At 52.0% G+C, this 23,449-nt stretch overlaps 9 protein-coding genes across 9 annotated transcripts; 7 read left to right on the top strand and 2 right to left on the bottom strand.

The window, feature by feature from the left end:
- Window positions 1-54: 54 nt before the first annotated feature.
- BD324DRAFT_296883 (autophagy protein Apg5-domain-containing protein) lies at window positions 55-1,932 on the top strand. The gene is made up of 6 exons (XM_022012411.1): window positions 55-137; window positions 207-579; window positions 627-802; window positions 858-1,162; window positions 1,217-1,444; window positions 1,492-1,932. The coding sequence occupies exons 2-6, from the start codon at window positions 313-315 to the stop codon at window positions 1,698-1,700; spliced, it is 1,185 nt and encodes a 394-aa protein (XP_021872754.1). The 5' UTR covers window positions 55-137; window positions 207-312; the 3' UTR covers window positions 1,701-1,932.
- BD324DRAFT_296794 (hypothetical protein) lies at window positions 1,790-3,232 on the top strand. The gene is made up of 10 exons (XM_022012410.1): window positions 1,790-1,916; window positions 1,959-2,118; window positions 2,163-2,207; window positions 2,249-2,341; window positions 2,409-2,525; window positions 2,576-2,593; window positions 2,635-2,702; window positions 2,744-2,820; window positions 2,876-2,939; window positions 2,989-3,232. Exons 1-10 carry the CDS (start codon window positions 1,879-1,881, stop codon window positions 3,011-3,013), a joined length of 705 nt encoding a protein of 234 aa, XP_021872753.1. The 5' UTR covers window positions 1,790-1,878; the 3' UTR covers window positions 3,014-3,232.
- A 2,982-nt stretch (window positions 3,233-6,214) lies between these two features.
- Window positions 6,215-7,985, top strand: BD324DRAFT_648994 (hypothetical protein; the record flags this gene model as incomplete). The annotated part of the gene is made up of 4 exons (XM_022017916.1): window positions 6,215-6,475; window positions 6,517-6,668; window positions 6,710-7,453; window positions 7,493-7,985. 4 exons carry the CDS (start codon window positions 6,215-6,217, stop codon window positions 7,983-7,985), a joined length of 1,650 nt encoding a protein of 549 aa, XP_021872752.1.
- Window positions 7,986-8,157: 172 nt separating this feature from the next.
- On the top strand, window positions 8,158-9,935 carry BD324DRAFT_617724 (putative short chain dehydrogenase/reductase). Its single transcript, XM_022014946.1, has 15 exons — window positions 8,158-8,333; window positions 8,374-8,413; window positions 8,453-8,576; window positions 8,616-8,688; window positions 8,736-8,805; window positions 8,845-8,881; window positions 8,921-8,946; window positions 8,998-9,009; window positions 9,047-9,146; window positions 9,187-9,220; window positions 9,274-9,280; window positions 9,322-9,361; window positions 9,403-9,536; window positions 9,576-9,685; window positions 9,732-9,935. The coding sequence occupies exons 1-15, from the start codon at window positions 8,283-8,285 to the stop codon at window positions 9,780-9,782; spliced, it is 909 nt and encodes a 302-aa protein (XP_021872751.1). The 5' UTR covers window positions 8,158-8,282; the 3' UTR covers window positions 9,783-9,935.
- Window positions 9,936-10,222: 287 nt separating this feature from the next.
- On the top strand, window positions 10,223-11,449 carry BD324DRAFT_295947 (hypothetical protein). Its single transcript, XM_022012409.1, has 12 exons — window positions 10,223-10,406; window positions 10,453-10,489; window positions 10,532-10,597; window positions 10,635-10,704; window positions 10,744-10,783; window positions 10,824-10,849; window positions 10,890-10,901; window positions 10,941-11,040; window positions 11,078-11,111; window positions 11,149-11,155; window positions 11,274-11,401; window positions 11,437-11,449. Exons 1-11 carry the CDS (start codon window positions 10,396-10,398, stop codon window positions 11,276-11,278), a joined length of 408 nt encoding a protein of 135 aa, XP_021872750.1. The 5' UTR covers window positions 10,223-10,395; the 3' UTR covers window positions 11,279-11,401; window positions 11,437-11,449.
- Window positions 11,450-11,774: 325 nt separating this feature from the next.
- BD324DRAFT_577371 (major facilitator superfamily domain-containing protein) lies at window positions 11,775-13,576 on the top strand (the record flags this gene model as incomplete). The annotated part of the gene is made up of 6 exons (XM_022013253.1): window positions 11,775-12,081; window positions 12,121-12,426; window positions 12,463-12,812; window positions 12,847-13,312; window positions 13,367-13,455; window positions 13,505-13,576. The coding sequence occupies 6 exons, from the start codon at window positions 11,775-11,777 to the stop codon at window positions 13,574-13,576; spliced, it is 1,590 nt and encodes a 529-aa protein (XP_021872749.1).
- Window positions 13,577-17,074: 3,498 nt separating this feature from the next.
- On the bottom strand, window positions 17,075-17,952 carry BD324DRAFT_607387 (hypothetical protein; the record flags this gene model as incomplete). The annotated part of the gene is made up of 4 exons (XM_022014068.1): window positions 17,075-17,086; window positions 17,122-17,522; window positions 17,602-17,651; window positions 17,834-17,952. The coding sequence occupies 4 exons, from the start codon at window positions 17,950-17,952 to the stop codon at window positions 17,075-17,077; spliced, it is 582 nt and encodes a 193-aa protein (XP_021872748.1).
- Window positions 17,953-18,705: 753 nt separating this feature from the next.
- Window positions 18,706-19,251, bottom strand: BD324DRAFT_648991 (hypothetical protein; the record flags this gene model as incomplete). The annotated part of the gene is made up of 4 exons (XM_022017915.1): window positions 18,706-18,841; window positions 18,881-18,959; window positions 19,001-19,168; window positions 19,206-19,251. The coding sequence occupies 4 exons, from the start codon at window positions 19,249-19,251 to the stop codon at window positions 18,706-18,708; spliced, it is 429 nt and encodes a 142-aa protein (XP_021872747.1).
- Window positions 19,252-21,419: 2,168 nt separating this feature from the next.
- Window positions 21,420-21,988, top strand: BD324DRAFT_648990 (hypothetical protein; the record flags this gene model as incomplete). The annotated part of the gene is made up of 3 exons (XM_022017914.1): window positions 21,420-21,665; window positions 21,720-21,914; window positions 21,968-21,988. The coding sequence occupies 3 exons, from the start codon at window positions 21,420-21,422 to the stop codon at window positions 21,986-21,988; spliced, it is 462 nt and encodes a 153-aa protein (XP_021872746.1).
- Between the last annotated feature and the right edge of the window lie 1,461 nt (window positions 21,989-23,449).

Genomic DNA, 23,449 nt, shown 5'->3' with positions numbered 1-23,449 from the left:
TCATCCCATTGCGCTTCTCTATAGAGATAGAGCTTGTACCTTGATACAGGGCTATCTGACGTATCGATAAGTCTATACGAAGGCGTCATCCAGCTCATTTCGCAGCCCCAGGCTCCCGAATCCTTTTGGTCAACAGCATATTGCCGGTAAGTCACCAGCGAGATGAGCGCCGCCAAGATGGGAAACACCCATAACGATGCACTGACCTTCTGATCCTTTGGAGCTGGTCGCAAGGACCAGACTAGATTGAATCTCATGGCATGACGAGCAGGCCGGGTAGTGGTCGATTGGTCGATTTTGTAAAGCGACGAAATGACGCGGGTCTCGCGTTTAGACCTTTTACCTCTGAACAATAATCTATTCAGCAGGGAACTCGAGGAGCGTGAGAGACGCCTAGGCCAAGCACACCTTGATACGTTCTCGTTTCGATCATCTCTTGCTGCGTTCGCAATGTCTACCCATTCCGCTCAGTCCTCGACCAACCTATTCCGCAGATTGGCTTGGCAATCCTCCATACACCTATTCATTCGTCTAGCGGATGGTGAACCTGGAGCCGGTTCCGGATCGGACAGATACTACGTGAGTCCATAGAATCAACTCCGGATGCCCAGCTCACAAGTCTCCAGATGCAAGCTCCTCGCCACTCCTATCTGCCTTTGCTCTTACCAGAGATCCGGGAAAACCTCGTCGAACTAGCGCTGGACGACCAACAGCTGGCGGATACAGATGAGAAAGACTGGTGGTTTGAGGAGGAGGTCGAGGAGGGCTCTTCGGTGTTTGTGTCTCAAGGTCCTTGCAGGTGGTACGTCTTGGGCCCGCCCGTGATACAGCTTGAGGCTGAATCTGTGTCGTGCTAGGCATTGGCCATTGGATTTGATCGAGCTATATTCTTTCATCTCTCGATCTGCAGCATCGAGCTCAGACCCCACCGCCTCCTCATCTACTTCCGCCTCATCGTCCAAATCTCGTCCGTTACGCCTATTGTTGCATTTATCGAACCCACCAGCCGATAAGCTCCTACTCAACAACACTGTCGAAGCGTGCAAGACTCAATACATCAATCAAGTGAAAGAAGCAGACTTTGTCAGGTGGAGAAACACCACCAAAGTGACGAATCTTCGACGGGCAGATCTAGAAGCGGGTTGGGACGGTATTGTACAGGGTGAGTTGTGTTTATCGCATCGGAATGACACGGTGGGCTAAACGGGTGGTGAAGACGACTACGACCTCTACATGCGCATGGCATCGCGCATACTTCCCCTGCCTATTGCTGCGGGTGCTCCTAGCCCATCGATACCATCTCGTCCACCCTCAACGGATCCCGGCTCCTCAGGTCCATCAAAGCCCGAATCTGCGTACACTACGAGAGCGCTGCCAGTCAAGCTGTACCTTCCTGACAATGCACCAGTCATACAGGAGGTTGTCCCACCGATGACAGCTGATGGTGAGCGTCGCCTGTCATCAGTGATTCGATCCTGACCGATCCACCAGGTATGCCACTCTCTATCCTTGCTCTTCTGCGGCAGCATCTTCCTTTGCTCTTCCCTGCCTTGAATGAGAAAGGTAGTCCGTACGACTTGGCTATACCGGTCGCTCAAGGCATCGAGATCCCGCCGGAGGCAGAGGTAGCTTGGCTGTCTGCTTGTATGTGTGGCGTCGATGGATGGCTCCGGATAGGCATCCAGTTGAGGGCAGCGTAACGATGGATGTTATTACCGGGTGTCGCCGAACCGCGCGTGTAGACAAATCGGGTTGATCTCGGGCCAATGTATGACTCATGAGACCTCCACCTTCACCGACCGTTTGACATGACAAAGCGAACCTGGCTGACACATCTCGTGCCGTGTCCTTACATCCAAGCCAGCACGATTCCACAAGATGAGCACTACAGTCTTGATCTCAGGAGCCAACAGAGGGTGAGCCCATTCAGCCCGTCTCGACGTCTGAAGCTTCTGCAGTCTCGGTTTTGGCCTCGTCGAGAGGTATGCAGCGCGAGATAGTTATACTGTCATCGCGACTGCGCGCAATCCCTCGTCCATGCCTGTAGTCAAGACTGGTAATGGTTCACAGTTGATTGTCGTGGAGATGGATCAAGCGCAGGTCGATGGACCCGAGAAGGTGAAGAGGATCCTGCACGAGAGAAGTTGCTTATACAGTCTTAGATGATTGAGCAAGTCAAGTCTAAAGGCATCTCTAAGCTTGACTTAGTCAGTCATTTACGCTGATAAATCAATGCTAATTTCTCTAGGTCATCTGCAACGCCGCCATCATGACGAACGAATCATTCGCCAAAATCCGTGATATCGACCCCAAGGTGTTTGAAGAGCACTGGAGAGTCAATGTAAGGACGGACACTCGTTCTACGATCTGACTCTTGACAGGTCCTTGGCTTTATGACCTTCTTCCAGGCGACTGTGAGATTGATGGAGAAGGACGGAAAGTTCATCTTCATGTCGTCGGGTGCTGCCATCCTAGATAGAGAGGCCGAGGCTTCAAAGCCTGATGTAACTTATGGGATCACAAAGGTTCGTCAAGTGTCGGGCGTGAGTCATGCCATTGCTGACCTCATCCTTAGGCTGGCGCAAATTTCTTGGTGGGGTTCTGCGTCTGGGAGACAGCTTATCAATGTTCCAGGCCCGAATGGCTCATTTTGAGGAGCCTCACCTGGTCATTTTCGCCCTGTCACCCGGATGGGTACAGACGTGAGGCTGCTTGCTCAATCTATTTCTAATAGTTCTATCAGGGACATGGGTAATCGTGCCGCTGTCTTGTCGGGAAGAGAGGGAGGTAAGGCGGTCATCTCAGTCGCTGAGTCCTGTGGTGGGTCGCGATGCGGGCTCCTCGCTGCTTGATAACTAAACTCTTCTGGTCGCAGATGGCATGGTCAAGGTGATTGACGACGCCACGCGAGATAGTATGGGAGGCAAGCACATGCGATAGTGAGTCATGGAAAGCGGTTCACGAGACACAGGAGATGACGATCTTCAGTGACAGCACGGTTTCCAAATGGTGATGACGAACCAGAACTGATACTGTCGATGCATCATTATCCCAATACAAAGTCTGTGTCTGATTGTGATCAAGCAGTCGAAGTCGACGGAGCGAGACTTGCATCTGGCAGCTCTACAGAGAGTCCCTACTGATCTGAAGGACAAATCTGCAGACTTTCTTCCGGGGACTCTCGGCCTTCAATACTATGCCTTTGCTCGAGCTCTAGGTCCAAGAAATGACGTTGAGATGACAGTGTTCGAACCAAGCACGCATTGCGTTGAGATGGCAGTATTCCATCCCCGCACGCATTGAAGGATTTCGGTGGACCTAGACAGGGTTACGCGAATATGACCGCGGTCGTGTGTCGGGACGTTCGCAACTGACACACTACCCATGCACCCACAAGTCCACGCGATCTACGATAGTCGCTCAACGACGGTCCATACAGATGGATAACGTGTTACGACTGTGACGGACGTATATTTTCGGAGCTTTCCGAACTGTCTTTCCCCGGTTGCAATCCCATCGGAGTGTGTATGCGGGCCGACCTGGATCTACACATTTTACAAAGTCCGCCGTGCTCTTTAGCTGTTGCTGACGTGAACGTGTGCCGGTCCGACAGATCAAACCCCGTACGCTTACGAGAATCAAAAACCTGGTCTAACCTAGTCTGGACGGGTTTTTACGGTGGGTCCCACCTTTCAAATGGGGTTACGAAAGCAGCCCGTGATCACGGAGCATACAGCTTGGAGCGGCCGGGTTGGGGGGGGGGGGGAGGGGGGGCCGTACGCATGAGCCAACGCACGACTGCTTTGTAGCGGCGGCCTTTGCGTCGAGCACCACATGTACCGAAAATGCACTCTCGAAAAAGATCTGCCATTCAGGCCGTGAAACATGGAGTCTGCCTCTGACGCGTATGTCTGAGATGTCAAACACCCGTTCGGACCAGGAGCTACATTATTAATCATGATACATAGTGTGGGTGGTGGTGGTGGTGGTGGTGGTGGTGGCAGCGGCAGTACATGAGCTCTCAGGAATGCGGGGGGAGCAGGGGGGATGAGGGCGATCGTTTGCTCTGTGAGGCGCCACAGAGATGCTCGGACGATAGCGATGTAAAAGGGTGGGGAGCCAAAAAAAAAAGCAAGAAAAAAAAAGCAAAAAGAGAGCAAAGGGAGAAGAAAAAAAAAAGAGTGACAAAAAGGGAAAACGAGTGAGGCAGCAAAGCAAAAGAAAAAACGCCTCGTTGCTTTAACCAGGTGGTGATGGTGGTGGTGGTGGGTGGTGCTGAGTGTGACCACCTCTCCCACAGAGGCAGAGGCAGAGAACAAGGAGGAGCGCACGAGAGTACGCACGACATTGAGATGGCGAAATATAGACGAGAGCAGCACTCGTCTCTCTCTTCGTCCCCCCTCCTACCCCTCCGGTGGATTGTCCGAAGCTCGCTCGAATTAGAGCGTGCCATCGCAACTCCTTGAACCCTTTTGCATCATCCCTGGTCACTCTACGCCGCTTTCTTGCCTTGCACAAACGGCAGAAAAGGGAAAGACTTTGCCAGTGAGGCAGAAAAAGCCACGCCAGTCCGTGCAGAGAAGGGAGAGGCGCCGCCAAAAGAAGCCGGGACTCGAAGGTTGATACAACCGAGAGGGAGTGAGAGTGAGAGAGACTCCCTTCTGAGGTGCAAAATACGCTTTTGAATGATCTCGACCTTACAAGTCCAAGCCAAGTGATCTGCAGAAGAAGAAGATCATCATCACCATCTATCTACCTATCTTCCTTTTGCCACGGAGGTTTCATTGCGTGTGGAGAGAATACATGCTGCACACGCACACCTGGTGATCCTTGACCATACGCTCAGCGTCAATAATAAATATTCACCTGCGACAACGGTCGGCCTGCTCGGTACATTTCAAATCGACTTGATCACGAGTCTGGACATCCCGTCTTCTCAGGACGACCGTCCTACCTTCTTGGAACAGCGGCAGTCAGAGTTGCACTCGAGAGGATAATCACGCGTTCCAGGTCGTCCACAGCAGGGTCCCCGGTCACATTGATCTTCATCACCTCGTGAGTCCTTTTTTTTCTCTTTTTCTGTATGGGAAAGATATCCTTCGTCCTTGATCAGGCACCCCCCCCCCCGCTTCTCTGAGTCTCATCCGATCCATGTTGGATACTGGTCTTGATTCTCATGAAGGACATGGACGATGATATGAGGAAGACGTCAAACATCATACTGACAAGCGTCTCTAGACATCCCCCCGTTGCGTAATCGGTTGATCATCCTTTTTGCCCATTTTCGGTTGATCATTCATCCCCAACGGTCGATATCCCGAGATCTGTCGCGCGTTCAAAGATCAGATCATTGTCTCGGAGAACGATTCGGGTCAGGAAGGTCTACCGGACGACTTTGATTCGTGATCGTCACCAGTCAAGTGCTGTAAAGACAAGCGAATCATAGACCACCTCGCTCCATAGCCACGCTGGACATTTGCCATTCTTATGCTTTCTCTGTCTTGAAACTGTTCCGACCACTTCTCTCGATCATTCAGGCATCCCCCTCTTCCACACACACAAAATCAGGTATGTAACGCTGTCTCTTAAGGAAAAGGAGCTGATGGTATCTCCTTTTCGCTACGGCGCTGTTGCCCTTGCTCCGCTCGACAGGTCACGAGGTCATTTTCACATCCCACTACTCTTTGACTCTTCGCGATCGGTCACCTGTTCACCTCGACTCATCCGTTTAGCATTTCCTGGGCTCTCGGCCCACCTAAACCCCTTGGTTCGTCTCAAACGCAATACTTTTTCACCCTCGGAGGGACGATCCTCTCACGAGCTGTTTCGCATTCAGCCATTTAACCTTGGAGTGAACTGGTGAGTCGAAAAGAGAGCTCTGTGCTATTGCCGGACTCTTTGTTTAAGGGAAGGGAAAGGGAGCCCTGTTCACTCCGTCTGCCCACTTCCTCCACAACCTTACCTGACGCGCATCGTGTAGGAGTCTATCACCGGTTATCGGACGCCGAACATTCCTTTGGAAGCTTGCTAGTCGCGCGAACCGAGGGTGCATCCCGTTCCTTTGGCCTCAACCCATCCTGGGCTGGAGACGCAGTGCGTGGACCCGTGCACGGCAACCAATCGTGATCGCCTGGTGAGAGTGATCCCTGCTCTTTGTGAGTCCGCGTAGGGTCACAGCCCGCTCATCCCTGTGCCAGAGCAACTCCCACCCATCATGCAGCAATTCTCCCAGTCTTCCTCCACCTTTGCTCCTCCTCCCCAAGCTCCCAAACAACACCTTGAACCTGCATTTCAACAGCTCACCTCCCCCATCCATCCCACCCCCTTCCCCAACCACGGTGATCGCTTAGCGATGCCGCGGAATGGAGCATATATGCACATGGCTCCTCAAGGTCCTGGACCCATGCAACCACCTCAGACTTTTGTCGGCTGGCCTCAGCCTGGAGAGTGGGAAGATGAGACGGCGCCGGCAGAGGTGAGCACGCTGAGCTGCGGGCGTCATTGATACCTTGCCAGGTCAAACACCGACGTCGGACTACACCGGATCAATTACGCGTGTTGGAGCACTGGTTCAAGGTCAATCCGAAGCCGGACAATAATATGCGAGAATGGTTGGCTCTAGAGCTCGGGATGACCAAACGGAACATTCAGGTTTGGTTCCAGAACAGGTGAGCAGTTCAAACAAGGCTTTTGGTGCTCACTTTGCCAGACGCGCCAAAGTCAAGAGTATCGCACTGAAAGAACGAGCGGCGCAAGAAGGAGGGCTGAGAACACCGCCCAAAACTGCTCCGGCTCAGCTGTCCAATGGGCCACGTCCTCCCTTGACAGGTCAGCTTGCTCCTCCGACGCAAGTCGGTCGAAGGGTCTCCTTCGCCGATGCGGATCAATCCGTCGCTGGACACTTTGCAGCCCGCTCGCCAGGTCTTCGGAAGGGCAGTATACCGTATGCGATACCGGAAGACTCCATCTCTCCCATTCAGTCTCGTCCTTCCGCCCTTCATCTCGCCGCCATGAACAATTCACGGCGGGCAAGTGTACCCAATGCTCAAACGGTACCTTCTGGTCCGTTCACTCCACCTCGTTTCACACCCATCAGAGGTGCCGCCGGTGAGGTAGTACCAGTGGACAAACCGCTAGTGGTCCAAGACGCGAGCGCTACAGTGGCTCCCGCCGTTGCTCAACCCCAATACACTGGTGCTCCATACCCATCTGGCATCCCTCCTTTTACTCCCAACGGTCCACTCCCTTCGCCTGGCTTCCAATTCGGAACTCATGCTGGACCGGCCGGCGAGATCCCACCTGGGTCTTGGTCATGGATGCCGAGAGATAGAATAGGTAGCATGGCCAGTCTGAACACCTACACCACGGATGGGACGACTGCGAGCGAGTGGGACAGCGATTGGATGGCGGCGATACCGACTGGGTTTGAGCCAGATAACCGTAGAGCCTCTGCGTGAGTGTAGCAGCACATGAGCTTGAGCTGATTTTCTAGTCCCGCCGAATTGCTTCAACAATTGGGGATCCTGGGTCTCAACCCTAATGTCCCACAGGTAAACGTCTCTACCGTCCCCGTGGACCCGATGTCAGCCAGTTCGTCTGGCATGGGATCGAGTTCTTCGCCCAACTTTTACACACCTCCGTTCAACCTTCATCCTCGGAGACATTCAACGTCTCCAGCTTCCCCCGGATCAGAGTCACCCACCAAATATTTTGATCCACCAGCTCCCACAGCACCAGTGTATCAAGCTGCGACGTCTTTGAACCCTGCCTTTCTCCGTCCGAACGATAGATCCATCTCTGCCCCGGTCATAGCTACCATGTCGCCTGGTCCCGCCATCCCCGGATTCAACGATTATTCTATCGAGGGTTTCGGGTCGACTTTGAGTGTCGTCAGTGAGAAACCCGGTACGGAGGATAGGGAAGATGGCACCGGGTACTTTGGCTTGAGCGGGACCTCGGTGGACCCCGTCAATGTCATGGGGTAGGTGGAGGGGCCGGGCATTGTGCATGCGGCCGCTTCCCAATAACAATGTTTAGACTGCGTTGTAATCATCATTAAGTTCTTGGGGGTTCTCGTCTTATAGGCTATTTGTAAAAGGTTCCGTATGGGGGTTAGATCATGGGACATTTGTCTATGCAGGCGTCTTGGGAGGTGTGCCTCCAACAACACAACGAACGGCTTCATCGGACCGGTCGGGATCCGTTCCGAATCCGCACCCGAACTTGAGTCGTTGGTCATCCTTCGTTTCACCTTGATCGGACGCTGTAGAGCAACTCGTACCATGTCCAACGTCTCGTTCGCACTTGAAGACATCTTTGGCGTCAAGGGACAGGTGGGAGCTCCACAAGCACTCGGTCGCTGAGTCCCTTTAGGTCGTACTCGTCACTGGTGGAGGCACAGGAATAGGACGAGGTATGGAGATGCAGAGTGTTCGAGACTGATGTCCCGCAGCCATCGCGAGTGGATTTGCATGCAATGGAGCAAAAGTCTATATCACGGGACGTCGACTCGACGTACTGAAGAAGACAGCCGAGGAGATTGGCAAGCTCACTCGCATGGGCGGGGAGGTGATACCGTGAGCCTACAGAGCACGGATCAAGGCTGACGACAACAGTCTTCAGGGAGATGTATCTACCAAGGCCGCCGTTCAAACGATAGCAGAAGCATTCGGAGCGAAAGAAGAAAGGGTGAATCGTGGAGTTCTTCGGCCTCGCTAATCACTGGACGTATGCAGCTCGACTCGCTTATCAACTGCGCCGGGATCTCGAAACCTTGGAGGACAGAGATCAAGGATCACAATGATCGTACGTATTTGGCTATCGCAGTCTGACCGACAATGTCAGCCGAACAAGTGCTACAAGCCATGCAGGCTACTGAGGAGTGAGCGGGGCGTGTACGTTTGTTGATTGGGAATTGCAGTGAAGACTGGGAGATCACCAATCAGAGTGAGTCGAGGGGGCAAACGGGTGGGGCTTAGGGGTTCACGACGTATTCAGTCAACGTCAATGGTGAGTGTTAGGGGTGAGCATTGAAACTGAATTACAGGTGTCTACTATATGACCACCTTTATGATCCCATTCTTGCGAAAGGCATCTCATCCGAGTGTCGTGAACATTGCCTCCATCGCCGGTCTAGCTAACCAACGGTGAGCAGGGACCAATGAGCCGAGCTGACTGCGCGGGTAGGGCAATGGGAAGTCTGACGTATGGAGTCAGCAAGGTGAGCATCACCATCGCACGAGAGATGAGACACTCAAAACCTTGGACCTCCAGGCAGCCAGTATGTTTCCTGAGAATGATAGAAAGACTGATCGTGATTAGCGATTCACCTTGGCGATCTTCTCGCTGGCAGGTTGCATCCGTAAGCTCTGCCGCTCATCTTGGGATTTATCGTTTTCCAAGGTTCAAGATTCGCGTCAACACCATCTGCCCCGGGATCTTTCCCTCTGAAATGACGGGCTCCTCAGGCACAACAGCGTCCGACCATGAGAAGATGGGTCATGCGGCGCAAAAAGCCGCCTTGAGGTCGACTGTCGGTGAGTACAGTGACTAAGGCCGCTGACTAATTGGTCGAGGTCGGGCGGGACAACCTGAAGAGATCGCTGGACCTGTGATGCTTCTCTGTAGTCGTGGTGGACAATTCATGGATAACGCATTGCTTACCGTCGATGGAGGGCGATTGATGGTGCGTGGCGTGTTCAAGTGCTAGAGACGCTCATAGCCTCATCCAGGGCGCCGGGATAAACGATGGTATTCGGATGCCAGAGCACACTTTTACTTGAGGGCCCGCATACTTTTACTTGAGGTAGTGGCCTTAAGAATCGAGACATACTATGCATGACAAGCATGTAGGTGTAGGGAAGGAAGGGGGGTTTTGAGAGGGGACCACTTTGGCTTGCTTCGTGCGTCGCGCTTCGTGGGTTACTTGCTTTGCGCTTCATGCTTCGTGCGTTACTTGCTTCGCGCTTCATGAACTTTGCTTGCTTTGCTTGCTTTGCTTGCTTTGCTTGCTTTGCTTGCTTTGCTTGCTTTGCTTGCTTTGCTTGCTTTGCTTGCTTTGCTTGCTTTGCTTGCTTTGCTTGCTTTGCTTGCTTTGCTTGCTTTGCTTGCTTTGCTTGCTTTGCTTGCTTTGCTTGCTTTGCTTGCTTTGCTTGCTTTGCTTGCTTCACTTGCTTCGCGGGGTCGATTCGGTGCCCCGGGGTCGATTCGGGCACGCGGCATTTCCGACGCGTCGAAAATGAGACATATGCATCGATGTGTCTGACGCTTCACACCGTCGGGCGTCTCGAGCGGATATGACGTCGTCTGCGCTATTTGACGTCAAAGGCAAAGTCGTGGTCATCACGGGTGGAGGAACCGGCATAGGACGATGGCTAGCTGAGGGATTCGCGGAGAATGGCGCAAGGGTTTGGATCATAGGAAGAAGAGGAGATGTGCTGAAACGGACGGCAGAAGAGGTCGAGGGGGAGTATGGAGGACACGTCTCCGTGTAGGTGCCTGATAGCTGAGAAAGGCTAAAGCTAGCGCTCAGGGGGACGTTTCGACCAAAGATGGCGTCCTCCGCTTAGTCGAACAGATCACCGAGAAGGAGCAGAGGGTCAGTATTGCTTTAGAGTGCCAGCTTGACCCTTCAGGTCGATGTCTTGATCAATAATGCTGCGATTCAACGACCCTGGAAGGATCCCATCAGCAACCATCTTGATCGTGAGTCGGGGGAGCCGGAGGGTGATTGACGCGCCGTAGCGGACTCTATCGAGAGACTCGTATGGGAAGGGGTTGACGAGTGGGTGTAGAGGTGATACGAGGGAGGCTGAGATTCTCAGCGATGATTGGGAGAAGACCCATTCGGGTGAGCCAAACACGTGTCGCTCTGGTTGACATGTCTACAGTCAACGTGAACGGTAAATGCAAGCTGCAAGGGCGGCGCCTGATGCTCTCAGGTGTCTACTTCATGACGGCTGGCCTGGTTCCTCTTTTACGCAAATCTGAGGATCCCAGTGTCATTGTCATTTCTTCGATAGCGGCCATAGCCAATCAGAGGTGTGTCGCAGTACTTTTGCGAGAAGCTGATGTTCAGACCCGTCTCGACATTGACGTATGGGGTATCAAAGGTCAGTCGTGAGAAGAGGCTTCTGCTGATCTCATCAGGCTGCTGGTGAGCCTCCTGAGCTGTACAACGCCCTGATAACGTGATAGCTGTGCACCTCGCTAGCATGTTAGCCGGACGTCTGGCCCCGTGGGTTTTCGTGTGCGCGGATCCTAACGCCATCCAGCCTGAAGATCCGAGTCAATACTATTCTCCCAGGGACGTTCCCAACGGAAATCACTGCCAGACGTGATGAGAATGGTGAACTCAAACTCCTCCCTGCTGCGGAAAAGGTAGCAAAGAGGACACCGTTAGGTGAGAGCAAGCCTATGGTTGGACGTTGAGTTCAGGTCGCGCGGGTACCAAGGATGAAATCTTTGGGCCAGTCTTACTTCTCGCTTCAAAAGCTGGAAGCTACATGACAAATGCCATTATTTCGGTAGATGGAGGTAGGAACATGGTACGTTTAGGACTTTTGCATGTTTCTGATGTGGTCTCAGAACGCTGGTATAGACGATGGGATTAGACTTCCGGATGAGTGCTATCATTGATGCATCGGACATGTCCGCAGTTTATCGGTCCGATCGGGTATCTCCGAGGGTGTATGACGGTCGCCTCGTTTTTGGTAGATGCACCATCGCCCGAGCCTCGCGACGAAACTTGTTCTGATACATCTCACGACGCCTCCATGAAGTCAGTCACTCCAGCCAGGGAGACAACCCCTCTCTTACCGAAACATGAGTCCAACTCTCCTAGTCATTCCGGATGGTTCCCCCCGATCCGCAGAGTCATGTTCACTGCATGTCTGCTGTCCTTGACATTCGCCTTTACGCAAACTTCTCTGATCTACTCGTTCCGGACAATGACATGCAATGAGTATTACAAGCATCACGCGTGGGATGGTCCAGAGGACAAAAATCGTTGTGCCATTCCGAGGATCGAGTCAAGCACAGCTGCCAGTATCGCTCTGATGAGCTCGACGACGACCATGTGTAGTGAGTGAGATGGGGACGAGTTGTGATTGACGATTGTAGCCCTCCTCAACCTCTTCGTCACTGGCTATTGGATCAAGCGCTTCGGTCCAAAGGCAGCCATGTTTCAGCAAACAGCCTGGGCAGCCATGCGTAATCTCACCCAGATCTATGCCCAGACCGTCGGAGGCGCTACGGGTATCAAAATCATTCAGACTACGCAGTTGTTCAATATTATGGGCTCAGGAGGTGGATATGGTCTCGCTGCCAATAGCTTCATTGCTTTCTTGGCAGAGCCAGAAGAGCGTACGAGTCAATTTGGTGTCCTCGGCGGAATCATGATGCTTGGCGCGGCAGGTGGATACACTTGTGAGTGGACACCAGTAGGTGGAGGCTGAGGGCCAGTTGGAGGATTGTCCGAGAGACTCATCGGTCCACTTGCACCTTTTCAATTCGCCTTTGGTCTATTGGTGTTCTGCACCATCTTTGGATCGCTGTTCCTGCCTTACTTTGAGCCTGAGAAACAGGATGACGAGCATGAGAAGCAGTCAAAGTCATTCTTGTCACCTCTCAAGGTCTTTGTCCCTGTCAAAAAGGAGCAACCGGACGGACGACTCAAGAGGGACTGGAATCTCTTCCTCCTGGGATCAGGGGCATTCTTCAGCGTTCTGGCAACGGGTTACGTTGGCATGGCTCTGCAGCTGGTGGCCACAAACGTTTTTGCTTTCGGTCCAGCCGATAGCGGCATAATGCTGGTGGGCACAACCGCTAGCTGAGCGCTGACGGTAGTCCATCTTTCTCCTGATGAAGGCATTCTTCCTGTCGCTGTTGTTCCCTCGTATCATCAAATCGGGTCGTCAATGGCTTTCCAAGTCACCAGCTTCGGAGCCCATCACAAGATCTTCCTCCGTGTCATCGTCTAGGACCGTGGCGCAAGAAGACCTCGATGATCCTGTGCAAGCGGAAGAACCGACAGTCGTTTCTGCACCTCAACATAATCCTGCACCGGCTCCAACTGATGTCAAACATGGTTCCTTGTGGGACTTGTACTTTTTACGAGGTAGCATCTTCCTTGACGGATTCCTCACGAGTTGGGTCAGTCTGGCACATCAAGGATGGCACATGTATCTTGCGGCTGTCGTACTCCCGTTCGCCAGTGGTACGGGGTCCGCTTGCAAAGGTGTCACGTTGGATTTTGTCGGGCCTGACGAGCGTGCGGATGCTTTGAGTGCTATTGCCTTGGTGGAGAAGCTGGGTGAGATCGTCTGTTAAGGGAAGCCGTGGAAATGTCGCTGACTCTCGCCGTTAGCGCAAGTATCGACCGTGGCGATGTTCGGTACAGTCTTCTCAGCTCTCAGTGAGGTTGGTCGACCTTTACTGATCTTTCTTGCGAATGGTGTAGGTCCATCTTGCTGCGCAAGTGTCTTTTTTTGACTCTTCTACTCAGGCTATTGCCATGGTTGGCTGCGTCTTACTGCTGTGCGTAAAGCTGCCGCGCCAGAGCGGAGTGATGATCTGAGCGAAGCGAGGACCTGAGCGAAGCGAGGACGCGAGCCAAGCGAGGATGGTACGTGTAATGCATAGGTTGTATGCGTGGATTCTGTCTCTGCGCCGGTCGGTGTGTCCTGCGTCTGTCTGCGTGGGTCTGCTCCTGCTCCTGCTCTGCTCCTGTTCTTGGTTGTGTTTGTCTCTGTTTCTGTCTTTGCTTCTGCTCTTTCGTGTATTGCTCCCACTCAACCTTTTTGTTTCTGCTTCTGGTTCTCCTGCTTCAGTGTTGGCGGTTCGTATGTCGCTCCCATGTTCCAGCTCAACTGTCTGCTTCTGCTTGCTTCTCGACTTATGAGGTGTAGGGAAGCAAGGGGGTTTTGAGAGGGGACCACTTTTCTCTGCTTCGTGCGGCACGCTTCGTGGGTGACTTGCTTCGCGCCACATGAACTTCACCTGCTCCACCCGCTATATGCTTCACTTGCTTCATCCTTCACTCTTCACTTGCTTTCCGCTGCAAGCTGCACTGCTTCAAGTATCACTGCTCACTGCTTTCCGCTTCACGTCTGCTTTACGCTTCATCTGCTTCATGCTTCATCTGCTTCGTGCTTCGTGCTTCATGCTTCGTGCTTCATGCTTCGTGCTTCGTGCTTCATCTGCTTCAAGCTTTGTGCTTCATCTGCTTCAAGCTTTGTGCTTCATCTGCTTCAAGCTTCATCTGCTTCATGCTTTGTGCTTCATCTGCTTCATGCTTCGTGCTTCGTGCTTCATGCTTCATCTGCTTCATGCTTCATGCTTCGTGCTTCATCAGCTTCATGCTTCATCTGCTTCAAGCTTCATCTGCTTCAAGCTTCATCTGCTTCATGCTTTGTGCTTCATCTGCTTCATGCTTCATGCTTCGTGCTTCATCTGCTTCATGCTTCATCTGCTTTACGCCTCACTTGCTTCAATCATCACTTGCCCCAACCTTCACGCTTTGCCTACTTGAGGAGTTTCCTACTTGTTCACCTGCTTCACTACGTCATGACTAACCTGCTTCACGCTTCTCCTGCTTCACTGCTTCACGCTTCTCCTGCTTCACTGCGTCATGATTCACCTGCTTCATAGCTTCACGCTTCACCTTGTTCACCTCCGTCAAGTATCACCTGCTCCACCATCCACCCGAGGTATCACCTGCTTCGAGTTTCACCTGCTCCACTGGCTCTCCTCTGTCCCGCCTTGCTCTGCGCTCCACCTGCTTCAAGCACCTGGTTCACACTTCACTTGCTCCTTGCTTCACTTGCTCCTTGCTTCACTGTCTCCCTGCTTTGCTCTGTCCACTTGCTTCACCTTGTCCACCTGCTTCACTTCGTCCACCTGCTTCACCTTGTTTGAGCGGATCAAAGATACGCAAAGATCCGCTCAAGGATCGTCCTAGGGTGGATCTCCGCTCCTCATTGTTGCTCGCCCTCATTGCACTCGCCTGCTTCACTGCTCGTGTGTGTGGGTGCTCGTGCACACGATGTTCGCGGAGTGTGTGTGTGGTGGCTTGAGGTGCAGCTTGTTGAGTGCTTGTCGTCGCTCGCGTACACGCTGTATAGGCGCAGCGAGGTAGACCGGTGGTTCACACCTTGCTCTGCTTGAAATTCTGACTGGTGCTTCAAGTTACTCTTGCTCGCTCGGGAGATGGATCTGTGCTCCAGGGTCCACCTTGTTCGCTCGGTGATGGACTCGTGCTCCAGGGTACTCTTGCTCGCTCGGAAGATGGCCTCGTGCTCCGAGGTACACCTCGCTCCGCTCGGAAGATGGCCTCGTGCTCCAGGGTATACCTCGCTGCGCTCGGGAGATGGACGCTCGCTCTGCTCGCAACATAGACGCTCGCTGCGCTCGCCTGGGGGGCACGCCGCAGAAGAAGGGGGTTTTGAGAGGGGACCACTTTTCTCTGCTTCGCCGCTTTGTCTCCCGCTCTGATCGACCCTTGTAGCTTGCGTCAGGCTCCCGCGCCCTTGCTTGATCTCCCTTGCTTTGACCTGCTCTGCTTGCTTGCTCGATCAACCGGGTACCTTTCTTTGCTCCAACTCTCGCTCCGCTCCAACTCTTGCATCAGAGGTTGAACTTGCTTCGCTCCGACTCTTGCTCCACATCGACTCTTGCTTCACCCAAACTCTTGCTTTGCTCCAACTCTTGCTTTACTCCGACTCTTGCTTCAGAGGGTGACTTTGCTTCACACCGGCTCTTGCTCCACATCGACTCTTGGGTTTTGTTATCAACTAGGAATCTCAGCCCAAAACGGCCCTCGAAAAAGCTTTCCGAAAGATACCTTGGTCCCTTCCGCATATCCGAAAAGATTTCGTCTCATGCGTATCGCCTCGATTGTTCCTCGATCTTGGCAAGTCCACAACGTTTTCCACGTAAACTTGTTGGAACCTTACCAGGAAAACACGATTCCTGACCGGAATCAACCTCCTCCTCCTCCCGTTGAAATCGAAGGTCAAACCGAACTTGAAGTTGAAGAAATTCTTGACTCCAAAGTTGATAAACGGTATAAACCGCCAATCCGTTACCTCGTCAAATGGCTCGGTTACAACGATCCATCCTCAAATACTTGGGAACCCCCAAGTCATCTCGAAAATTGCGTCGAATTGGTTACGGAATTCCACCGTAATCATCCCAACAAACCGAAACACAATTTTGTGCAAGGTTGAACTTGTTACATATTTTCCGAGGTGTTGAAACCTCATTCCGCTACAAAATTGTCTATTCCGTGGAGAAATACTCCTCCAACTTCCTCAATCCGTCCCAAATCGCCCTATTCCATTGCTCGATTTCCCCGGAATACAACTCAATTGCCAATTCCGTCTCCGGAACCTTTTTCCGAATGGTTTCAAGCATCCTTTCGATCCTCTTGTTCTGTTGAATCACCCTCTTTCAATTTTTTCGTCACATTCCGCTCTCGCAGGAGCTCGTATTCCCCTTTTCCGGGGGGGGTACTGTTACAATTCGACAATCTTCACCCTCGTTTTTACCACGTCATTCGCCGTTATCATCCTTCCGGCTCATTCCGACCCTTTCCGACCACTTCCGGTTTCCGACCCCAATCGTACCTTCCGTGACCATTCCGACAGTCCCATGATCAATCCGAAGGGTTCCGAGAAGTATCGGTGTGAGGATGAGTAAAACAGATGTGGAGGCCTCCACTCTGCCAGGAATATATAAAGTAGACACTTTTTGACAGATCCCCCCAAGGATCTGAATTCTTATATGTTACACTTCATCTCGTTTTGATCTCGGAAATCGTCGGAACACCTCCCGGTATTCCATTCCGTTCATATCGAGTTATCGTTATATAATCAGTTGATCCGTAGTCCGGTTTCTTAATCGGGTTACATATCGAGGTTGGACTTCAATCCTTCCGCATCGAATCGTCAACCGTTCCCCTTCGTTTTCCTACCGGAACCTTCGTCTTCGCCCGGAACGGCCCGTAACACTTGCGGTTGAGATGTCACTTGCCGCCAACGCTTGGATCCCTTCAAAGGATGTTCAATCACGTCTTCTACTGCTGCATCTGAAGCGTCGTCAAGCAGACTCTGTGAGACTCACAAGTCTATTGCAATGTGCTTGTGTGACCATCAGGTGAGCTTCAATGAATCTGTTTATGTGTTCTCTGAGGTAAGTCTTCCATCTTTGCGCATCTTCCCAAATGTTGCAGGGATCGAGGCAAGGGAGTTGTTGAGCTTTGCTGGGGATTAGAATGAGAGGCATAGCATCAGGTACATGTTTCTTCAGGTGGTCCATTGAGTCCTGACACTGCATCTCCAACATCTGGAGAAGACCTTGCATCTTGATGATCTGCTGATTGAGCGCATCGAACTGTTCAAGGGTGAATAATGCGCTGGGGGCCTTAGGGTTGGCCGAGGTAGCTACGGAGTCTTCAGTTTGTTGCAAGACTTGATAAGCTTCCTCCACTTGCGCGAGCGATTCAGTCTTATATGTGCATGGGCCTTGACGCATGTCAGAGTCATGTTACGGGCGGGGCTTACCAAATAGAAGAGGGGCAAATACCATTTGTAATAAGCGCACCTTCTATTAGAAAGGGATAGCTTTGGTGTACGGACGCCTGGGTCTTGCAGCTGGGTGCAAAGTACAGTTGCAAGAGTAGTTGAGAGTGATAGTGATTGAGATGCAATGAGGTTGATGAGGTGAAGTGGTGAAGAAGTTGAAAGGATAACTTTACTGAGAATTGTTCACTGAGGAGAAAAGAAGACTACAAACCACCTCCTTATATAATTTTTGGAAGGTCTTATGGACTCACTATGTAGACACTACAAGATGTGCGTGCAAGTTGCACGGTGGGAAAAGATCTATCTGGGATCTGCGTGTAAGTTGCACGCTGGGAAAGTATAGTAAAGATAGAAAAGGCTGTGTGATCATGTAGAAGATGAGCTGGTGTTAGGATATGTCTGAGCGTATCGCAACAAGTCAAGCGGATGGAGAGCAGGTTGAGGAAATGGAGGGTCAGTGGTGAAGACGTGAGTAGATGAGGAGTTGGGCATGTGGGGGAGGAGGCTGGTGCCAATGTTGTTGTTCTTGGCTTGAGGCGGAGTGAAAGGGATTGGTGTGTTGTCCGAGACGGTTGGACGTGCACTCGCAGAGCTTTTTGTACGAGGTTTCTTGATACGTCTTTTTGGCTTTGCCTCAGTCGTGCCATCTGCCTTGTGATAGACCTTATCACAACGGGACGTATTTTTCTTGCTTGCTCTGTCGTAACAAGTCAGACAGAAACCATCAACCAAGAGGCGTCCATCTTCCATCAACCTAAGTTTTGGACTGGCGCAAGTGATGTTCCTTTTTACACAAGTCCAGCAGGGCTTTGGCAGGCTCCTTGTGCCAGCTGGCCATCAGAGCTCTGACACTCACACCCAGAGCCACTTCTAGCCGATGAATTGCCTCTCAAAACCACGTTGTCGAGCTATCTGCTCTAGCTCCGTCTGCTGTGACATCAGGAGATGGTTGTATGGAGGCGGAGGTACATTGTTGAGGGGGGATATTGGAGGTTTGGCATATTCTCCCCCTTCCGACATTCTCTTTCCGGCAGATGCGCAAAATCAAGCCTGGAGCTCCAGGCTTGCTGTCGTGCTCATTGAACAGGCTACAACCTATGCATATCTGCTATCGTACGGCCATCTATATGTCTCCCATCATGCTGTTGATCAAGTCAATCAACACAATGGCTTGTTGTCTTTCCACATCTTGCATGCTATCCAGGAAGCGTAGCTCATCACAGGCCACCTGAAGCAGACGTACAAAAGTTAGGGCATTGCTGAATATGGTCAGCTCAAGGAATGGAGGGCTAACATACAGCGTGATTGAGGGGACCGACGGGAAAGAATCTGCGCTGGAATGCAATGGCATGAACGAGTCGTCAGAGTTGAGGGTCACTGAGGAGTCAATCAGCCAAGGGAGTTTTTTGTGACCATACCTGAATTGGCGCTGGTGGTCTCTGGATTGTTTTCGGCAACGGCAGACTCAGTGACTGGATCCACATCGGGCTCGATATCTTGCATATTGTACTTGCGATCAGGAGATGAGGCAAGTTGGTCGTAGGCTTGAGCTTGGGAGGATTCTGCTACAGAGGCCGCATTAATTGCTGGACGTGTCAGAGCGAACTAGATTTATGCACTCACCTTGACTTGGGGGATCGGAGGAGAGCACAATAGGATCCTCTGACATAGCGCCTGAGGCTGCAAAGACATTGTTCTTTGCTCATCTCGTCACAGGAAAAGGCAGGCCGGTTCTGGGCTTACCAAGTTGGAGTTGTTTCGTGCGAGAGCTGGTGATCTTGCCGGGTGGGCGTGAGGCCGGCACTGCGTGAGAGACAAAGAGTCAGCTGAAGACACGGCAAATCCAGTACTTGCCCATGGTGTGTTGAAAGTAGAAGATGGGAAGAAAGAGGCATGACCGGAGGTGCGCAGTGGTGTGTATATGACAACTGGCAAACGTCAGAAGTGCAAGCCCGTCGAGGACTGGATCAGAATGTCGGGAGAGAGTTGATTGTGTATGACAGGAGCCGTTGGAGCACATATACCGTCGGGTCGGAGCGATCTATCAGACATGACGCAATTTCTGCAAACGCGTCTGTGCGGAGTTTTTGAACAACTCCGTGGCCTGGTGTAGCTCACAGTCAGTTTTTGTGAGGCAAGAACCAGACGCCTTCATCTGCTTTTCTTCTCAGTTGACCCTCTTGACATGGTGCCAGCCAGCGCACCACTGATCTTGGCCTGAGACCTTTTGAGCTGACATTGGGTGATAGCTGTATATCTCATCTCAAAATCGGGAAAGCGGATTTTGCCACCCAACCACGCACTACGCGCGTGGCAGCAAGTCAGCATCGCTGCGCATTGACCTCCTTTGAAAGGGTGAATTGTCCCCACCTTGGCATCTTACCATTTGACATCATGTCCCGAGGTGTTACGACTTGTTCCCGGAGGCCTATGCGCCGGTGACGAGATGGAAGACGAAGGTCGTATGAGCAAGCTTGGGTTGCAGGTTGAAGAGCCACAACCACTTAACTTGTATTGGTCGAGGTTGGCTGAGAGGACTGCTTGAAGGATCCTGCAGTGATGTCGTGGCGAGCAGGAGTCAAGGTGGGTGAAGGTGAAGTCACGAAGTAGGCCAAGATAGTCAAAGACTATTGAACTAACATAGATGTGTGATAGATTGATCCTTAGAGAAGAAGGATCAAGAGGTTCTACAATGCTGGCTTTATATACTACTACGTCCTTATACTGAGCTCTGTACTGAGCTCGAGAATTCAGTACTGATGTACTGAGCTGGATGCTGAGATCTGCTGAGATCCCTGAGTTCTGCTGAGATCTCCCGAGTTCTACTGATCTCTGCTGAGTTCTACTGATCTCTGTGGAGCATAGGTGTGGGTTACGGCCAGGCGGCTGTTACGGGCGGGGCTTACCAAATAGAAGAGGGCAAGTACCGTTTGTAATAAGCGCACCTTCTATTAGAAAGGGATAGCTTTGGTGTACGGACGGCTGGGTCTTGCAGCTGGGTGCGAAGTACAGTTGCAAGAGTAGTTGAGAGTGATAGTGATTGAGATGCAATAAGGTGAAGTGGTGAAGAAGTTGAAAGGGATTGTACTGAAACTGGGTAAACTGAGAATTGTTCTCTGAGGGAAAAGAAGACTACAAACCACCTCATTATATAGTTTTTTGGAAGGCCCTATGGACCCACTATGTAGACACTACAAGATCTGCGTGCAAGTTGCACGGTGGGAAAAGATCTATCTGGGATCTGCGTGTAAGTTGCACGCTGGGAAAGATCTATCTGGGATCTGCGTGTAAGTTGCACGAAGATCTCCTTTTTCTACTTCAGGAATATTGGGGAGCGTCTGGATCTGCGTGTAAGTCGCACGCTGGGAAAGTGTGGCAAATATAGAAGAGGCTGCGTATCACACATTAAGGATGAGTTGGTGTTAGGATACGTCTGAGCGTATCGTAACAGCGGCGAGTGGAGATGAGCCGGGTCGTAACAGTAGCCCCCTCCCCCCCAAGGCAAGTTCCATCGAGCCAAAGTGATGTTGCATTGGGGAAGTCAAGCAAGGTAGGTGTTGTCCTGTCGAGGTGAAGCCGAAGAGGAAGCCAAAGCATGTGTCTTGATGTGTCGAAGTATGTATTCCCATGTGTTGAGGTATTCTTGTTTGAAGTGACGAAGATTCGGTGTTTTTGGTGTCGAAGATTTATCTTTGTAAGGACAAAGTTGGGCCTTCTGGAAATTTCCCAAAGTGGGGGGGAGTGCCACAGGGGTCTCTGGGGACTTGTTTTCGTCGCTTTCAGCGCATTCACTTGTTTCTATGCCCATCCCATCATCCTGACATCCCTGCAGCAGCTATGCCTTCCAGACTCAGCAAACGAGCCAGAAATGACCCTAGGAGTGAATCTCCTCTCACTCCTGTCCCTGAGGAGGACCCCCAGCCGCAGGATACACCCAAGCATGCCCCAGAGTCTCCTCTCGATGCCAAAATCGAAGATCCAGCCCAGGAAACAGTTCCAGCCCCTGAGCAGCCAGAGGCAGCAGGACAAGCAGAAATCACCGAAAACATCCAATCCGAGGCTGTGAAGGCCAGACTGGCCCTGGTAAAGGACATTGAACACTTGGGGGTTCTCCACATCGATTCTGACGCTTGCCAGAGGTGCCAGGCTGAGAACAAGGCCTGCCTGACTGCTGGGCAAGAGACCAGGGACAAATGGGCAAGCAAACATTGTTCTAAAGGTTCTTCAAAGTGTTCCCACTGTGTTGGGGTGGGCCAGCCCTCCAGCTTTGTACCCAAGGCCAGGAGCTCAAGAATGGCGACGAGATACAGCCCTGGTGACAAGCAAGAGATGGTGAGGGATTTGGTGGGTCTTGCAGAGGCCTGGGAGGCTCAGATGACTGTCAGGTTTCGTTGGCTGAGGAATGAAGAATAGGATTATTCTTGACGAAGGCAGGCGAGACGAGGCGAAGGCTTCCGATATTCGGCGAGGATAGTCGAATAAAGGTAAGACGAAGGCTAGTGTCAAAGGACCAGAGAGAGGTTGGCTGCGACAGATATTCGAGGCGTAATTCGGCGAACTCAAGGCTATCAAAGGCAACTGAAGGCGAGCTGAGGCGAGCTAAGACGACTAAAGGCAAAGGGCGGCAATGGGATGCAAGATCTAGTAGTATTGAACTTCAATCTTGGATCGCTGGTCTATCTAAGGCTATCTGCGGCTGCTATATATATCCTTCGCCGATCCTTCACCTGTCAATCAATACTCATGCCAAGATCCTGTCTTTCGGTGATCCACTCTGCTTTTCTCGCCGAGCTTTTGATTAGATAGTGAAGTGAAGGCGAGCTTCGGCGAATATCTTGACGAGCCGTTGAAGTTGAGGCGAGATATCGGTATTTCGGGGTCATGACCTTGTGGCGTTCTGACACGGACTATATGCGGGTGATGCGGGCGCATCTGCGGTATGTGCATGAGATGATGAGCTGGACTTCAAAGTGCGGGGGCTCTGCGGGTCACTGCGGGGCATGGTCGCCAACTGCGGACCTTTAGTACCGCACTACAGTCGCACTTATCACTCACAGTGTACTCCTAAAGCCATTGAAGAACCTGTGGGGTGAGGGAGGCTGCAGTAAGGCCTGGTAGAGACATGTTTGCAAAGTGCCGGCGCAGAAAGGACAAGTGCGGGCGTTGCAGGATCAAATTCATAAACCTGCGGCCGCAGTTTCACCTTTATACCCTGCTACACCTTACTACGGGCTCCCACGGTCTTACAACCCCGTCTATCCCGCCTTTCGCGCCTTGATAGGTGCTGAACCCGCTTGGAACGGCCGGAGCAGGCGCCTGCAAACCTTAGTATGGCTGGTACGGTCTCACCCCGAGCATTGGCAATTTGCAACGATTGGTGCGGGCACTGTAAATCAAGCTGTGTCCGCACTTGCACCATCAATCACGTTGTGCTGGCCACCCCCCATCAGGATGGCCAAGGACGGGCTTACTATGGCTAACCAAGGCTGGCGGTAGTCAAGGTGGTTGCAGTTGTGGTGGATGGGACTTCACCACTTAGTGGGGGGATACCGTTAGGACCATGACAAACGACCTCGCCTACCTATCTCACGACCACGCCTACCTCGCCTACTTATCCTACGACCTTGCCTACCGCGGCTACCTATCCTACGACCTCGACTACCTCGCCTACCTATCCCCCGGCCTCGCCTACTTTGGCTGGCAAGCTGGCACGCCTGTCCCGCATGGATCGTTTACCAGGTAGGGATCGTAATCAATGGGTACCTGAGCAAAAGGTATAAAAGGAAGACTTCTACAGACTGTCAGTTCTTCTTCCCTAAGGATCCAATTATCATAGGTTACTTTTTACTACTCTTCTTCTTCTTTAT

This window comes from Kockovaella imperatae, assembly GCF_002102565.1.
Source record: "Kockovaella imperatae strain NRRL Y-17943 chromosome Unknown BD324scaffold_3, whole genome shotgun sequence".
Classification (NCBI taxonomy): domain Eukaryota; kingdom Fungi; phylum Basidiomycota; class Tremellomycetes; order Tremellales; family Cuniculitremaceae; genus Kockovaella; species Kockovaella imperatae.
The sequence above is the reverse complement of the archived record's forward strand: the minus strand, read 5'-3'. Positions and strand labels throughout refer to the sequence as shown.

What these genes read in the sequence shown, in the direction of transcription:
- BD324DRAFT_296883 (XM_022012411.1), top strand. Translation starts at nt 313, where the DNA reads ATGACGCGGGTCTCGCGTTTAGACCTTTTACCTCTGAACAATAATCTA. An exon ending in CCGGATCGGACAGATACTAC is followed by an intron (nt 580 to 626) that starts GTGAGTCCATAG and finishes ACAAGTCTCCAG; the next exon opens with ATGCAAGCTCCTCGCCACTC. An exon ending in CCCACCGATGACAGCTGATG is followed by an intron (nt 1,445 to 1,491) that starts GTGAGCGTCGCC and finishes CCGATCCACCAG; the next exon opens with GTATGCCACTCTCTATCCTT.
- BD324DRAFT_296794 (XM_022012410.1), top strand. Translation starts at nt 1,879, where the DNA reads ATGAGCACTACAGTCTTGATCTCAGGAGCCAACAGAGG. An exon ending in AAGAGCACTGGAGAGTCAAT is followed by an intron (nt 2,342 to 2,408) that starts GTAAGGACGGAC and finishes ACCTTCTTCCAG; the next exon opens with GCGACTGTGAGATTGATGGA. An exon ending in CTCAGTCGCTGAGTCCTGTG is followed by an intron (nt 2,821 to 2,875) that starts GTGGGTCGCGAT and finishes TTCTGGTCGCAG; the next exon opens with ATGGCATGGTCAAGGTGATT.
- BD324DRAFT_617724 (XM_022014946.1), top strand. Translation starts at nt 8,283, where the DNA reads ATGTCCAACGTCTCGTTCGCACTTGAAGACATCTTTGGCGTCAAGGGA. An exon ending in GCCATGCAGGCTACTGAGGA is followed by an intron (nt 8,882 to 8,920) that starts GTGAGCGGGGCG and finishes TGGGAATTGCAG; the next exon opens with TGAAGACTGGGAGATCACCA. An exon ending in GCCGGTCTAGCTAACCAACG is followed by an intron (nt 9,147 to 9,186) that starts GTGAGCAGGGAC and finishes CTGCGCGGGTAG; the next exon opens with GGCAATGGGAAGTCTGACGT.
- BD324DRAFT_295947 (XM_022012409.1), top strand. An exon ending in TATGGAGGACACGTCTCCGT is followed by an intron (nt 10,490 to 10,531) that starts GTAGGTGCCTGA and finishes GCTAGCGCTCAG; the next exon opens with GGGGACGTTTCGACCAAAGA. An exon ending in TCACCGAGAAGGAGCAGAGG is followed by an intron (nt 10,598 to 10,634) that starts GTCAGTATTGCT and finishes TTGACCCTTCAG; the next exon opens with GTCGATGTCTTGATCAATAA.